This window comes from Diaporthe amygdali (assembly GCF_026229845.1).
Source record: "Diaporthe amygdali strain CAA958 chromosome Unknown NODE_2_length_3802984_cov_64_841326, whole genome shotgun sequence".
NCBI lineage: Eukaryota > Fungi > Ascomycota > Sordariomycetes > Diaporthales > Diaporthaceae > Diaporthe > Diaporthe amygdali.
Window position 1 is genome coordinate 59733 of NW_026517022.1, and position 16255 is coordinate 75987.

General features: G+C 55.0%; 3 protein-coding genes across 3 annotated transcripts; 2 read left to right on the forward strand and 1 right to left on the reverse strand.

Moving 5' to 3' along the window:
• Positions 1 to 2164: 2164 nt before the first annotated feature.
• On the forward strand, positions 2165 to 3698 carry J7T55_011374 (methyltransferase; the record flags this gene model as incomplete). The annotated part of the gene is made up of 2 exons (XM_053133780.1): positions 2165 to 3177; positions 3233 to 3698. 2 exons carry the CDS (start codon positions 2165 to 2167, stop codon positions 3696 to 3698), a joined length of 1479 nt encoding a protein of 492 aa, XP_052999183.1.
• A 2824-nt stretch (positions 3699 to 6522) lies between these two features.
• J7T55_011375 (O-methyltransferase) lies at positions 6523 to 8455 on the forward strand (the record flags this gene model as incomplete). The annotated part of the gene is made up of 5 exons (XM_053133791.1): positions 6523 to 7029; positions 7086 to 7131; positions 7190 to 7861; positions 7990 to 8255; positions 8348 to 8455. The coding sequence occupies 5 exons, from the start codon at positions 6523 to 6525 to the stop codon at positions 8453 to 8455; spliced, it is 1599 nt and encodes a 532-aa protein (XP_052999184.1).
• Positions 8456 to 10498: 2043 nt separating this feature from the next.
• On the reverse strand, positions 10499 to 15168 carry J7T55_011376 (kelch domain-containing protein; the record flags this gene model as incomplete). The annotated part of the gene is made up of 4 exons (XM_053133802.1): positions 10499 to 14015; positions 14067 to 14349; positions 14424 to 14799; positions 14884 to 15168. 4 exons carry the CDS (start codon positions 15166 to 15168, stop codon positions 10499 to 10501), a joined length of 4461 nt encoding a protein of 1486 aa, XP_052999185.1.
• Between the last annotated feature and the right edge of the window lie 1087 nt (positions 15169 to 16255).

Consider the following 16255-nt stretch of genomic DNA (forward strand, 5'->3'; position numbering starts at 1 on the left):
CTTGCGTGGCATGGCCTGGGCGTGCAGGCCGGCCTTGAGTACATGTCACTTTTCACTGTCGGACTTGTTGACCCAAGCCCCGATTTGCTTCCCTTTGCCCAGTCGCAATGCTATCCAATTTGGCCTAAGTGGGACCTTGCACACTGCATCCACGACTGAAAGCTGGCAGGTGAGTCTTTTATCCCCCTTGACATTGCTTTTTATCCCCCTGTCGCCGCATGTGTGTGCAACGACAGGACGAGCCGGTCGGACACGAAGCGCCGCAGTTTTTGGGGGACGTTCTCACCGCCCAAGCAAGGGCGCGTGGCATTAGGTTCAGTCGTGCTGCCCGATCGGCCCAGCTCCCCCAGGTTCCGCGCATCACGTAGTCTAGTGGAACGCAAGACGGGCTCGAGCCATGGCGCATTGAAGAGAGACCCTGAGCTCCGAGGGAACAGCAGCTAGAAAACTCGAGGAACGGCGACCCCTGGCACGAGATGCTTTGGGCCATGAGGGCCTAGACTGCAGCCACTCCACGAAGCTATCGTGTGCTAGGCATCATGTCACCATGCCCAACTTGGCCTGGGGTGGGCTGGGTGACAGAAGACTGCCGCTGTCGCTGTCGCTGTCAACGTCATTCGTGGGCAGGATTTGTGTTTGTGTGTCTCGTGGCGGAGAGAAGAAGAGAGGTCAATCCATTTAGAGTTCAACATGACAGCCACCTCCATGGGTGATGATCAATATCCATGCAATAGGTGGATTGACTGCAGCTTGAACGAGCATGACATGGGCCACGCATCGACTGTCAGTTGTCTGGCGTGTCTGGCACCTGAGCGCCACGGCGCTGCAATCTGACTTTGCAGTAGCCTGCCAGCCTAGTCACAAAGAAATGGAATAGAAGGAAATAGGGGGCCGGCAGAGGCGGGTCAGTAAGACTAGTTAATGTGGGATGGGGACGGGGGAAATAGATGGAGGAGGGAACATGGAGGATGGGAAAATGAATGGGAGAATGGGAGTTGCCGTGGGCCGAGGCTGTCCCTACTACAGCAAGGTGCTGGCTGTTACTGTTACTTGCTGTTACTGTGGTGCTGCATTACGGTACGTTACGGAGGCAGGTAGCGTGCTCTGCACCTGCCCAGTTGCCCAGTTGCCCCGCTGCCCCGCTGCCCAGCGGTGATGCTCTTAGAAGTTTTGCTCTGTTCTGCTCCTTCCCTCGCACTGCTCGCCCCTTCCCGCTGCTGTCTTTCCCACATGTGGCGGCAGCGTGGCCCATCCTAGTCCCGGTCGTACTCGCCTATCTCGTCTCGTGTGACGTCTCCCCCACTCTCAAGCAGCCCATAAGTCTGAGTACTGAGCACGGCACTGAGCACGCACTGAGCACGCTGCGCAATGCAGGATGCATGCTGCACGCTGCACACTGCACGCTGCACATCTCACATCTCACATCTAAGTCAAGCCAGCCCAACTAACACCCACCAAGACCGACCTACCGCCTACCTACATACCGGCCTACCTACCCAGGTTGGCATAACGAAACACATCTCAACCTTGCACTGCTGGGTATGGTAGTACTTGGTTGATAGTCTACCCGTCTACCTAGGCATAGTCGGTGGTCGGCGGTCGATGATGGTCCATGGTCTGTTCTATTGTATATCCATGTCCCTGTCTTTGTCCCCCTTCTGTGCTCATCCTCGTCTCCCCCCGTCCGAGTTCACGTCCATGTCCATGTCCATGTCCATGCCTGTTCTGAGAGACGGCGAAACTTACTTTTCATTCCCTGTCTCCCTCTGAGCGACTTTTCCTTTTTTCCAATGACACAACAAGGGGGCAGCGGCAAGCAGTACACAACTCGCCAACTAACTCGACTGCAATAATAGGATCCTATATCCCACCAACACTGCCTCATCGCGTGCCGCTCTAACTGGCTCGACCTCACCCGCCGCCTCACTCAACCAGCTGCATAAGCCAGTGCGTTGCGAGCTGATAGCGCACATTCGGCCTTCCCATCATCAGCATCAGCATCAGCATCAGCTCTCCTGCTTCTGCCCTGCTCTGCCCTACTCTGCTCTATTCTGCTCTGCTGTGACTTACCCTGGACCTCACCACCTTGCGTCGCCATCTTAATTCATTTATAACCCGACCGATCTTTTGCGCGCCTACTCTTCACCAGAGATATGAGATAGCCATGGACCCCCTCCACAAGACCGACTCGGCCATTTCGGTTGCATCCAAGGACAATGACGTTTATGATGAGCTCTCGGCTTACCACCAACACCAACCGCCACCTTCCAAGAGGCTCAGGCCAGATGACGACTCTCAAAATCCAGCCAGCTTCCATCAACCCTCAACGACACCACAGCCAGAGTCTTCCCCCCAGGAGTCTCTGGCCCCAGTAACTCGACCATCCGTGGCCCCCACCATAGCGAACCTCATTTCGCCTCCTGATGAATCTTCTCCGCCAGCGGCGCATGGGAGCCCATCGCTGCCTCCTTACGAGCATGCCGGATCACCGCCCTTGGCACACCAGCAACCCGCAACCACTCAAACGCACAGAGCTGATCCATGGACCTCCACCGATTACCAACATCCTTACTCGCCTCATCAATCCAGCGAGCCCATATACGCGCCGCCGACGGCTGGTGGCGACCAATACGACCAGGATTCTGTGCAGCAGGCCGGAAATGGCAACATTATCGTTGATGAGGACGAGCTGGAGTCCGATCCAGGCTACGAGTCTGACCGCGCCAGCTTCGCCTCAACTTCTCTGTCCAGCAGCGCACGAGACTATCTTTTTGAGAATGGGCGTCGCTACCACAGGTTCAGGGAAGGCAGGTACAACTTCCCCAACGACGAGGCCGAGCAGGACCGGGAGGACATGAAGCATGCCTGCGTAAAGATGCTGTGTCAGCAGCTCTACTTTGCGCCACTCGATGACCGCAAGGTGCATAATGTTCTCGACATTGGCACAGGGACAGGGATATGGGCAATTGAGATGGGCGACCAGTTTCCAGCGGCAAATGTCACCGGTATTGACCTCAGCCCCATCCAGCCAGACTGGGTGCCGTCAAATGTACACTTCGTCGTTGATGATGCCGAGAGCGAATGGCTGTACCCAGAGGACCACTTTGACTACATACACTCAAGACATACGGTCATGGCGATCAAGGACTGGCCAAAATTGTACAAACAAGCTATGACGTGAGTTTTTGACCGGGTCCAGTCCTGCGCAGATAGATATCTGACAATCCTCTAGGCATTTGAAACCTGGCGGCTGGATCGAATCACAGGAAATATATCATTACCCGATCTCGGCCAATAATTCGATGCCGCCGGACCATCCCATCGCGCAGTATTGGGGACTCATCAAAGACGGGCTGGCACACCTAGGGGTCGACTTCCATGCAGCGGCTGGCGGGAAAATCGCGAATGCGATGCACGAGGCCGGGTTTGTGAACATTCACGAACGCGTGCTCCATGTGCCGATTGGGACCTGGGCCAAGCACCCCAATCTGAAGATGGTCGGCGAGTACTGGAGGCAGGTCCTGCTGGATGGCGCACAAGCTATTGCGCTGGGCCCCCTAACTCGGGGCTGTGGGTGGACTCGGGACCAAGTAGAAGTCTTCCTTGTCGACGTAAGGAAGGCGTATTTTGACAATCTTTCCCTGATGTATATGCCGATGCACATAGTCTGTGGGCAAAAGCCGGGGCATGGATTCTGAAAGCAAGCGCCTAGAGCATTTTGGATATAAGATTTCACAATCATACTGCACATACTGGACCCCGGGAGGCGGTTGTGCTTTTCATGATATGAGATGACTGCGGACTGGAATGTAAGCATGGCGCTGGGTCGGGCTCCTAAGAGCTCCCTATACCTGTGCACACGCTTGTAGCGTCCTCCTAAACTAGAGACATAGCACTGATGTCAACCGCCTGGTGACCTCAGAAGGATACGGCACAAACATGTGAGGAAAACCACTTGACTGGCCGGCTGGCTGTTGGAAGAACCCGTGGGGTTTAACAATCAACATGTGGGTTGGCGACGCCCAATCCACCGTCTCTGCTGACATGACAATGGGATTTTCGCGGCAGTGGACCCGACATCTTGGTACGGAAGCATCTACGATACTATTGCCGGCCCCGCCGTAGCCAATCGCTCAACACATCTACTTCACAAACCATGTGGTTGGCCGGATGACGTGCAGTGTTCCTGCTAAAGAAGGGGGGCGGGAGAAGAGGAAGGGGTGTTGTCTCAGTGGCTCCAAGCAAGCCGGGGTAACACAACAACACCATACTTTACTTCTTACCCACCATAACAACGTCGGAACGACTTTCTCTTTCCAGCATTTCAATGTCTGTCCGCAAATGTGCGCACACGCGACGCAAGCAGGAAAGGCCCAGAGAGTTGCAATTGACGCCGTACTAAAAGGTAAGCTGATCTGAGTTAGAGCTGAGGCAATAAACAGCACACGATGGATTGTGAGTGAGAGCTCTTAATAGAGCTATACGTACAGAAGGGGGCAGCCCGAGAGGCTGTTGTTCCAGTGCGCCACAGCAAAAAGCCAGATGCGGCCATCGATGGCACCCACCCCTGATCCAGGATGGTCCCGTCAATCCCAAGGGCTTGGCTTTAACCACTCCCATGGTCTTGGGCTGAGGAGCTTCCCAGTTTCCTAGGCGCACTAGTAGAGCCTCCCACGCGGTTCTCTGGCCTGCTCTCTCGCTCTCCTCCCCCTCGGGTCGCAGTCTTGATGCGAGTTCTCCCCAACTCTCCTTTCCATGGGGCATGGATCACGGCGCTATGGACAGCCACATAACTCTAAACGAGGTGAGCTCCGGCGCCTCGGCGCTCAGGCCTAGAATGCCAGCGTTGTTAGCACTGCTAGCACCTATAGTGATAGTCCTGGAGCTCCTGGATTCTCGCTCGACTCTGCCGACAGACAGCCCAGACCACGCGAGTTGTCGTCCCGATCCTCGGCCGCGATCATCCGGGCATGATACCCTTGAGGCTGGCCGCCAGTAGGAAGTCGGCCGGCCGCCAGAACTCCTCGCTAGCCCCATTTCCTCGGCGCCATTCGTCCCAATGGGCTACGGGAATTGGACGGAGAGACCCACGACCTTGGACCCCCCAAGACAGAGGGGGGACGAAATGAATTGTGGAATTTCCCTATCACCTGCTGAGAGGTGCCGAGCAACACTTGGGAAGCAAGCCGCCTCATAGAGCTTGCTAGCCTCGCGATGCTGCTAACCCCATCGGAGCAAACTCCGATCATGCCTCTTTGTTGTTAAACTCGCCATTCCCTTTCCTCGCTGACCTCTCTTCGGGCGGCTCCTTGCAGTGCTCTTCCCATCTCCCGATCCTCGACCTACGCATTGTTGAGGTGTACTGTCCCTGCGCTGCCACGACAGTTTTTGGTCCTAGCTGCCAAGGACGAGACAAAGAGAGAGGGACAGACCCAGGATACCTGCATTGCAGCAAACGCCACGAATTGCCGCCTTTTTGCTTATCTCACCCAGTCACCTGGACGCCGGAACACATCGTGGCCCTCTGGTGCACGTCTCGGATCTGGATCTCGGCACACCACCCGTTGTCTCTCCTCCGGCCAATCCGCTGGGTTCCGACTGACGAGAGCAGGAGCACGCGTCATTCTCCACCGCCCCGAGGTAAGGGGTGCTGGAACAGGCAAGGAGATCATCGGGCACTTTCTACTGCACGACTGAGTCCCAGCCGGGTGGAACCTGTCACGAAACGGCTTTCTGCTGTGAGCAGAACGCCCTGCTGGTACCAACCCAGGTTCCTGGTTGCATGGTTTGATTTCATACGAGGCACATCAAGGTTTACCTGCTGCCAAGAACTTACCAGGGTGGACGCAGACGTGGCCCACGTCTGCTGGGTTCAAACCCTCGCGAGTGGGTGCGAAGACATATATAGGTATGCATCATTTTTTTTTCCTTTTCCTTTTTGGCTGTCTACGTCGAAGACCGACCGAGCCAAGGTCACTGCTGCAAGTGCTCCTTCTCAACGGCCGTCTTTGTTTTTCCCTTCTCATCCCCTCCTTGCCTTCGAGCTAGGCCCCGACGCCATATCGTTGGTGTCTCTCACCGCAGTTTTGATAGAAGCTCCCCAGACCTCATTGGGCCGTTGCTTTATTGGTTCTGGTCATGGCACGTTCTCGACGTCGTACATGCAGTGGCTCTGGATTGGCACTCGCAGAAAAGTGGCTGCTTGCCGTGTAACACATGGTGCTGTGAGTGACCGGGGCAGGCGCTCGAAGCAACTCACTGGGCTTCCTTCCCTTACTGAGAGTCATTTCGACGGTGATTGGGCGAATCTGACTAGTAGCAGCGGCGTACTTGTTACACCCTGACGGTTGGTGAATATCTCGACGAGTTTCGGGATATACATTGACCGACCGGACGCATTCATCTATTATACAACCCCTCTCAGGGTTTTGTTCTGGACAGGCCGCAGCCATAGGGAAACAAACCTTCCTGCTCAGAGTCTCTGCTGCAGAGCACTCCGCAACCACAAAAAGAGCAGCAAGCATGGCCAAATTCAGCCTGGGCTCGTGGCTCACCACGAAAAACAATGGTACCAGCGATGTCGAACGGAAACGGCAGAACCGAAGGACCTTTTCGGGATTTTCGTCATCCTCGTCTTCGGCTTTCAAGGCCAGTGGGAACGGCGCAGGGACTGGCAAGGTCTCGAACGTTGAGAAGGAAACACGCGTGAGCGGGAAGTCCGACCAGAATTCACTCAGCACATTGGAGCCTGCCTCTGACGTGGCAAACGATACAGCGCAACCGCCTGTCTCGTCCACGGCGAACATGGTCGCTCTTTCGCAGAAGATTGCGAAGGAGACCGAAAAGCTGGAGACGTATATGAAGCAAAATGGTCTCGTTATGCCGTCATTTGATGTGGATGCTGCAGATGATTTCCCCAAGTTGCCAGAAGAGATCCAGAGAAGCAGACTGGAGATCATACATGCCACGAAGGAGCTGCGAGATCTGGCGGTTGGACCTCGTGAGAGTGTGAGATGGGGTGTGTGGGAGGTGAGTTTGTGCATGCGCTTACTCATTTGCGGATGGAGGCTCATGATAATTCACAGTTCCTTGACGTCCTCGCACTGCAACTGATCAACAATTATGGAATTGGTAAGTATTGTCAAACGACGATGAAGTCTTGAACCAACTCGGCTCACCAGCCCTTTAGCCAAACTCGTCCCACTCGAGAAATCCATAACACTGGCGGAACTCCAGTCCCTTACACCCCTCGACCCCGTCAACCTGGCCCGCACCCTCCGCATGGCAATGACCAACCACATCTTCTGCGAACCCTCTCCCGGAGTGATTGCCCACACTGCGGCGTCCCGCCTTCTGGCCACCGACTCAGAGCTCGCGGCATGGGTGGGCTTCAACGCTGAGGATATCTTCCCGGCCTCAGGGCACAGCCTTCAGGCGCTACGGCAATTCCCCGAGGCCACCTCGCTGACCCGCAGCGGCTTCCAGTTCGCCTTCGACACGGTCGACAAGGAGCCCATGTTCGTCACCTTCGGCAAGGACCAGGACCGGGCCAAGCGGATGGGCCGAGCGATGGCGAGTCTGACGGGCGGTGAGGGCTACGAGGTCAGCTTTTTCGTGGACAGCTACGACTTCTCAGAAGTTGATGCGAAGAGTGGCACCTTTGTGGACATTGGTGGCAGTCACGGGTTTGTATGTGTCGACCTCGCGAAGAAGTGGAAGAGCATGAAGTTTGTGGTGCAGGACCTGCCCAAGACGGTGACGAGTGCGCCCAGCCCGGTGTGCGAGGATGACCAGGTGGCTGAGAGGGTGGAGTTCATGGCGCATGACTTCTTCACAGCGCAGAGCGTGAAAGGTGCAGATGGTAAGTTTCTTTTCTTGTTGCTCTTTTTTTTTTAAGAAAAAAAAAGACAACAAGTCCACCTAGCCTCACCCTACCATCCACGCCTCCATCTCCAAAACACTCGGTAACGACGCTGACGCTTGTCGCAGTATACTACTTCCGATGGATCATGCACAACTACTCCACTCCCTACGCCGTCAAGATCCTCAAGAACCTCGTGCCGGCGCTGAAACCAGGCGCTCGCATCGTCATCAACGACCACTGCCTGCGCGAGCCGGGCCAGGAGAACGCTTGGGATGAAACGATCATGCGCCGCATGGACATGGTCATGCTCGCGCTGCTCAACGCACAGGAGCGCACCGAGGCCGAGTTCAGGGAGCTGTTCCGCTTGGCGGATGAGGGCTTCGTGTTTAAGGTGAGCCAACCTGGTCTCTCAGTTTTCTATGTAAAGGCAGGGGGGTCTCAATGAAGACTTATTGCATGCTAACACTTGTCCCCGTGCGATAGGGAGTTACGCGGCCTAAAGGCTGCCGCATGAGCATCATCGAGGCCGTGTGGCAGGGCGAGGATAACGCCTCCAAAGTGGTGGACGAGAGCGAAGTGCAGGAGGCATAGGCCTCAGACGCCATCGTGCGCGTTGTGCTTGGGCGCCGTGTATTTTTTTACGTCAGCGGGATTCTGCCCTCGAACGGGCCCTAGTTTCGTGGGAGGTTGCGTTTTCTTGCAGTCGGGATAGCCTTGTGTTTTGAGGAGTTCGACGTCTGCTTTGGTTCGGCACTGCTTCCTACATATACATTCCGAAAGTCAGAGGGGCAGGGTGTGGGAGTAGACACGGCTTGACGATGACCTCATGAACCCTGGCGTTATATGTCGCGGTTCTCTTTACTTCTTGTACCTGTTTGGCTTGATACCCTTCTATTGCAGTAGCATGATCGGAAGACACATATACAGAGGGCAAGCTGCTACACATAATTACCAACTTCAATGATGAGAACCAGGACCATCCCCGTCTTTTTTTTAAACGAAGCATGGCGTTGTGAAATGCTATCCTATGTCTATGTGCCGCTTCCAGTGTCGAAGGCATCGATTGTGCGTATCTTTCATGATGACTACCACATCTTTTTAAACATCGTGCCACTGTTCATCTATGTATGACATCTGTGCTGAAACAATTGGGTAAATCACGGCAGGAGCTTTGGCCGCGATACCGCGAGCTGTATGTTGTCCCTCTAGCCAGTGTATATCTGAAAAATCATGTCGCTGCCACCTTCGGGCATTGCCATGGATTGATTCCCAATGGACGTTTCCCGGCCATGCCGCGAAGACCCGCGACAACATCAGAAAGAAGAAAACTCAGGTACTCTCATGGAATATCTAGCCTCTAGTTCCGTTTTACACCATCGAAGCTTTCCTTCTTCTTAGGCTCGTCATTACAGAAACCACCCTATTGAGGATAGAAATGCTCGACTTTCAGTGACTGTTATGTTTATAAGAGCACTGCATCTGGACCGGGGCACACAGGTGACGATTTGTCACAAGATTTAAGCGGAAAGCTAGCGCCGCTAAGTTTCTATGCGCCAAAAGCCAAAAGCCAAAATCCAAATAGAGCCTTTTTACTGGAGTGGTCATATACGTGGATTGATATAGTTCCTCCAATCTTGCTATTACAGCTGAACAATAGCTCAACATCCGTTGACGAGCACTCTGCCCTATTTTCACCGACGCAAGCTCCTCATTCACAAGCTTTAAAGTCACTTTCAAAAGCCTGCAATCAAGAAGCACGACTTGCAGAAATTCGCTGCCTGAAGCAGATTCAAATGAAGTGAACGCGAAGCTACCTATCTTCAAGTGTTGAAAATCCGGGACTGGGACAGCGTGGGAAGGCAAAGAATCACATGATTTGAATCAGACAATCCTGGATGCTCGTCCAGACATAGATACACCCGCGCCACTGTCTAAAGTATATTCCGTACGTCTATATCGATATAACAAAGACAGCAAGCCAAACACCAACCAGACAACGGTTGTGTGCACTCAGGACGAACATAAATCTCCCACAGCGCGACTCAATGCTATCGAGATCTCAGATACCGTAATGCCCGATACAAAGACCTTTCTATATACTTGGGATTTGTAAACAGGTGTTCGGGCAGTTTCAAGCAGCCACATACGCGAAGTGGAATCACAAGTCAACAGACACGAACTAAACGACTTAGGTAGGTAGTAACTCGGTCTTCTTATTCACCCATCCATTCCTCCAACAGAGCATATATTCATACATACATCTCTTCCCTTCTTATTTCCCCAAAGGGGCAAAACAATTATGCTAATTTAAAACACACAGAACCGAAGATGTAGTAGTACGGTTGTATGGGGGTATGCAAACAGAAACTCGAAAACGGCCGATCCAACCAGGTAAAGCTCCAGGACGGGCAGCAGAAAATAGAAGTGTGTAAAACGACGTGGCTGCCCTGAGGCAAGACAAGAATATTAAAAGTTCAGTGTCCTTTCCCAGTAAAAGAAGAAAACCCCCCCAAAAAGAAAGATCGCACCAAACGCCGATTCATGATAGCCATAAAGATGCCCGTCCTCAATAGTTGACGCGCACGCCGGCATTGATGGTAAGGCATTGGGCACAATTCAGTCGTCCTCATCGTCCTATGAATCCAACCTCTTCCTCCAGTCGGCCAAGCTCTGATTCATGCCCAATCCATTACTAACTTCGGGGGCTTCCTTCTCCTTATCGTCTGTCGCCGCACTTGCTCCTGTCGACGAGATACCGGGCCCTGACGTGGGCATCTCGAAGTCGAAGGTGTTGCTCAGGCGATAGTTCTTGTTCGTCGCTTCCCAGTGACTCCGCAATGTCTCGAGCTCGTTGGCCAAGTTATCCAACGCAGCACTGTTGCGGGCGTCACCCATGGTTTCGTAGACCGATGTTGAGTCGGAACTCTCTGCCCGTGCGTGTCCTCCTCCGTTTGTTGTGGAGCTAGCGCCGGAAGGTGCCTTGTGCAGGGCTGGCGTGATTTGTTCCGCGGAGGCAATGCTTGGAACCTGCCGGCTCTGTCGGCGGTAGTTGCCCACAGAAGTCTCGACTTGATCTAGTAACATAGAGACCTTAGTTTCTGCGTCGTGAGCTCGTTGCTCGAGGAGTGCATTCTCCTGTTGTAGCTGCTCGAGATCCTTGCGGCTCGACATCAAGCGGGCGTTGGTCTCCTCACTATTCTTGGATGCTTCTGCCAGTTGTTGTTGCACGTGCTGCAACTGCTCTTCGAGTTGCTCCTGTGAAGACCTCATCTCATCCTGAAGTGCCTCGATCTTTCTCTGCAGTTGTTTGCGCTCTGACTCCCAGTCGGCTGGCGCATCACCCGCCGCCGATGTGCCCTTATCCTCCATATCGGCCAGCTCTTCTTTCAGCCGAGAATTTTCCGTCTTGTATCTTGCCAACTGCTCCTTGAGCTGTTTGAGCATCTTCTCGGTCCCCTTGACATAGTGCACGGCAGACTGGTAGTCATTTTCAAGTTGTGTCAGCTTTTCCCGGTAGGCAACCTCAGACCCTTGAGCCTGTGACGACATTGTCTGCTTGGTCTCCTCATGGGCGGCCATTGATGCTGCAAGTTGCTTTTCCAACTCACGCAAGCGGGACAACTCCGGAGAACCCTCGCGAGGGCTCGCCATAGAGCGAGTGCGGCCCGCGCTAGTTGGACTGATTCCCCTCTCTACGAGTATGTCTTTCAACGTGTTGTGCTGCACTTGGATGGCATTAGCCTCAAGCTGCTGACCGGCAAGCTGGTGCTTGAGGTCCGAGTTCGTAGCTTGCAGTGACTGAGTCTCCCGAAGAGCGGCCTGCAGCTGCCTCCGAATGGTCACGCCTTCCCTGCTCGCCTGCTCTTGGTATGCTTCCAGGCCGGCGATACGCTCTTCTGCAGCCCGCAACCTATCCGACGCAGTGTCCGCCTCCTGTTGATACCTCTTGACCAAGGCATTTGCGGCATCTAGCTGACCTTGGAGCGCTGCTGAGCGATCGTGATCAGGCTTATTTGCCGATGAGACATCTCTCGTCGAGATCTTGTCGAGGCCGGATAAGAGTGCTTGACGATGTGTTCGTGCTTCGTTTGCGTGACGCTCGGCAATTTCCTCCGCGTCTCTCAGACGCTGTGTGGCTGCAACGAGCTCACCAGTCCGGGCCTCATGTTCGGCTTTGAGCTTCGTCAGCTTGTTCTCGACCTTCTCTCGGAGCGCCCTTTCCTCGTCGAGCTTCGCTTCCAACGCAGCCTTGGTCTCCGCCGAAGCAGCGATGGCATCTCTTAGGGAGCCCAGCGTCTCGGTGTGGTCTCTGGAGCTTCCGACTGCCTCCTGATATTGGCTCTCAAACTTCGTCTTCTCGGCCTGCAGCAGTTGCAGGGCTGCCTGAGACTCGTGGGCGAGGACGGATTGTTCTCGTGCCTCTCTCTGTACCAGGTGCAGCTCGGCCTTGAGTTGCTCTAGCTCGGATGAGGTTTGCTGTTTGTATGCTTCGAGAGCGGCCATCCGCTTTTCTGCAGCGGATACCGTATCATCGGCAATCTTACGCGCACGCCTCTCAGACTCCACTTCTGAGGACATTCTGTCCAAAGCATTTTGCAACTCCCTTTGAGCGTTGAGTGCAGTAGCAAGCTTGCGCCCAAGCTCGTTTGAGCGTTCGTCTTCTTCACGATCGTTGTCGAGGTGAGGGGAATTGGCGGCACTACCTAGGTGGCCTGCTAATTTTGCCTTGGCATGGACAGCTTCCTGGATGGCCGCGTCTCTTTGCTTCTCTGCCTCTGCGATATGCTTGGCAGCAAGTACAGCCTGTTTATCAAGAGATGCCTGGACATTGGCCACTTCCGTTCGCATAGTCAAGAGCGCCTCGATGAGAGGTCTGTCGTCGTCGTCGAAGGTCTCAGCCGCTCGGCTATCCAAGGTTGGGCTCAGGGAGGCGTTCGGGACATATCCGGATTTACGGGCCAGCTCAAGTTCCGATGCATACCATGCATTTCTGTTGCGTGCTGCGTCAAGCTCTTTGAGAATAGCCACGGTTTGAGAATTCCGCATAGATGATCTTCGGGATATGGGGTTGCTAGCCTGTCGCGTTGGTGGTGGAGGCGACGCTGGTCGTACTGGAGCGGATGCTGGCTCAGGTTTCGTAGACCTAGAAGCGGGTGAAGCTACCATGTTTTTCAAATTCGGTTCCGTTGTACTATCGACAGAACCTTGACCACGCTGGCGCGCACTACGCGCAGCCTTTGGTGTTTCTGCAGGTGCAGTATCAGTTCCTGGGCCAGGTTTTGCGGTCTGAGCTGTCGGCGTCCGGCGTCCATTCACAATCGGGCTCTCCGCGTCCTTCTGTTGCGTGACTGGTGACTGGTTCTGACCGTTGACACCTGGTGCAGCCCCTGCTATTTCGTTCCTCTCCAGAGATGCATTCCTGCCTTGTCTTGATCCTGTTCCAGTGTTGACGGTTGGCCTTGGTGGTTGGCCCTGTGGCGGAGGTCCGCTTGGTGGTAGGGTCACCGGGGGTGGGCCTCTGGGACCACGAGAGCCTGGCCCGGGTTGGCCGTTAACAGGACCTCCCTCGGGATTAGTCATGCTCCTAGGACTGTTCATAGCGGTGGATTCCTTGGATGCACCCATCAGTCTCCCCTGGCCTGGCGGGCCTTGTGAACCATCACGGGACGGCAAGCGGCCGTAAGACACCGGTGATTCAGCCATGCTCGGGCGCCGTTGACCGGGAGCCCTTTGTGACTGTGACTGAATCTGAGAGTCGCTAGGATATCGAATCTTGGTCGTATCCAACAAGTAAATGAGAGAGAGATCGTTCACTGGGGGTGCAGCTTGGCTCGGCTCTCCTCCAACGACCACCACGGTCTTGCCGACCGTCGTCATCGAGTGTCCCGACCGAGGCGACGGAGACGGGCCCATATTCTGGAAGGTGTACCATCGGCGAGAGCTGATGCGGAAGGCAGCCAAATCACCTAAGTCAGCCCCTTCTTCAGTCCGGCCTCCAAAGATGTACATAACGTCGTCGACCAGCGCGGCAGCGTGCCCCTCACGAGGCACTGGTATGTATCCTATGCAGTCCAGTTGTGACCAGGTGTTGGTCGCAGGGTCGTAGACCCAGACGTCGTTGAACCACTGGAAGCCGTTTGTACCTCCGAAGCTGTTCTGGGTCAGAGTTGTGCGAGCCGAGGGTGGGGATGATAGAACTTACAGGTACATCTTATCATTGAACGTCACCATGGTATGGTTCGTTCTCGCAGGAGGAATCTTACCTGGGGGCGGACCGCCGCTCTCGCTGTTCATGATCAGCAGTTCCCACCGATTATTGGCCATTTGCAGTTGATTCAAGTCGAAAGCCGCCAGATCATTCATGAAGATACCCTCGACTTGGCCTCCGAAAATGAAGATCTTTGATCCTAGTATATTCAAGGTGTGTCCGTAGCGACCAGACGGCCGCGGGCCCGCGGGCAGAGATCGCGACCATTGTCGTGTGGCTAGAGGGGTGTCATTAGCATTCCAGACCCGTTCATATGGGACATTAGACGGCGGGAGAGAGCATGCAACATACAGGTATTCAGAAGGTATAAGGTTTCATCGAGGGAGTCATTCTCCTCGATCTTGGTATCACCACCGTAGACGATGAAGGCGTTACCAACAAGCAGACTGGCATGTCCAACCCTTGGTCCTGGCCCTTCAGCAGTAGTAGCTAGAGGATAGCATGACAGACTGCCACCCGCTTCGATCATCCAAAGATCCCCCTTGACAGTGGAGCTATTGATCAAGCCTCCCATCACATACATGTCGCCCTCTTTCGACGACATAGCGTTGGCGGCTGCGCCATAACGTGGAAATGGCCCGGGGTGGGACGAGGTAAAGTTGAGTTTCCGCTGCGACCAGGGGTACAGCGACGAGTTCGGGTTTGGTGGAGAGGGGCCGTTGCGAAACTATAGCAGCCAAGTTAGCTTGCACGAGCAGGAAGATATGTGATCGCGGTCCTGCCGGCGACCAGTCGGTGCGTGGATGCTTACCTGTTGTTGTGCGTCGGGCGGCGCCTGGGCAGGCGGATCACCAGTTTGTGCCCGTCGCGGTGGGCCGGGATTGAAGCCCTGGTCTGGGCTTGCATTGCTGGCGTCGTTGTCGATCGAGTTCAAGCTGCCGGTTGGGGTCGACCTGTGCGTTGGGCCCTTCTCCTCTCTTACGACGCGGTTTCGAGCGTCGGGGCTCTGCACCGACCCCTGAGAGCTGTTTGGGCCATCGCGACCTCCTGCCAGCGCCCTATCCTGGTGTTTCTTTGATTTGAATAGGAAAGCCATGGCCGTTGTCTACAGGGCGGGCGCAACAGACTGGATGCGATTTGAGCAGGATTGGCCAGGGCCAGGTCGATGGCAGAGTGCAGCCCGGAGGCTAATCGTGGTTATCGCGAGGGCTCCCGGGAGCAGAGGCGGGAGGCTCAGGGCGACGGGCTGCAGGGCGAGGGCTGGAGCAGGGGCTGGAGCAGTCGCGGGAGCAGCAGTGGCGGCCGTGGCGAGAGGGTGACGGCTGAATAGAAGAAAGTATGGTCGAGGCTGGCGAAGGCTGGGCCTGGGGGAACATTGGGGTGCACAGATGGAGCCGTTGAAAGTTGGCGGTTGGCGTGTCTCTGATTGTCCTGGCTCTTCAACCACCCACTTTATTTTGGGTGAAGTTTTGGCCGTGCCGCCTCGGACGAGAAAGCGACACAAAGATGCAAAGCGCAGGGTCAGCTCTGACGGTTTCCGACCGCGAATCCAATCGAGTCGAGCCGGTGCAAAACGAAGACAGCAAGGAGCGTCAAAGAAAATAGTCGGAGATAAGAGGAGCAACTAAATCATTAGGATAACGTTCATCATGCTGCGTGCACAAGACGAGGTCGAGATCGATGGGAGGTCGGTCGGTCGGCCGTGTTGGTTGTGGTAAAGGTCAACCACCGGTGTGAAAGGGGAGTAGCAGCAGTAGTAGCAAGCAGCAAGCAGTAAGGGTAGCAGGGCAGGGCAGACTAGTCTAAAGCGTAGTGGAGAGAGAGGAATTGGGACAGGCGAGGTGAGGACAGGGCTAGGGGCGGGCGGCGGGCGGGCGAAAAGAGAAAGGTGCCGAGCTGGGAAGTCCAGCTTGGGCAGATTGGGCCGTACTGTACTGCATGTACTGCTGGTGCTGGGTACCTGGGTAAGGCAGGCCGGCAGGCCGGTAGGTGGTACTGTATGGCAGTCGCATAACAACCATGCAGGGCTGGGCTGGCCCGTCTGTCTTTCTCCGTCCTGTCTGCTTGTCTGCAGTACCTTGCCCAGGTGAGTGAGGTACCTGCAGGTGCTGCAGCATATGCACAATCCACAGACCGCACAGCTCGTACCGTGGTATGATGCTCGTGGATGCTCTCCCAAGTAT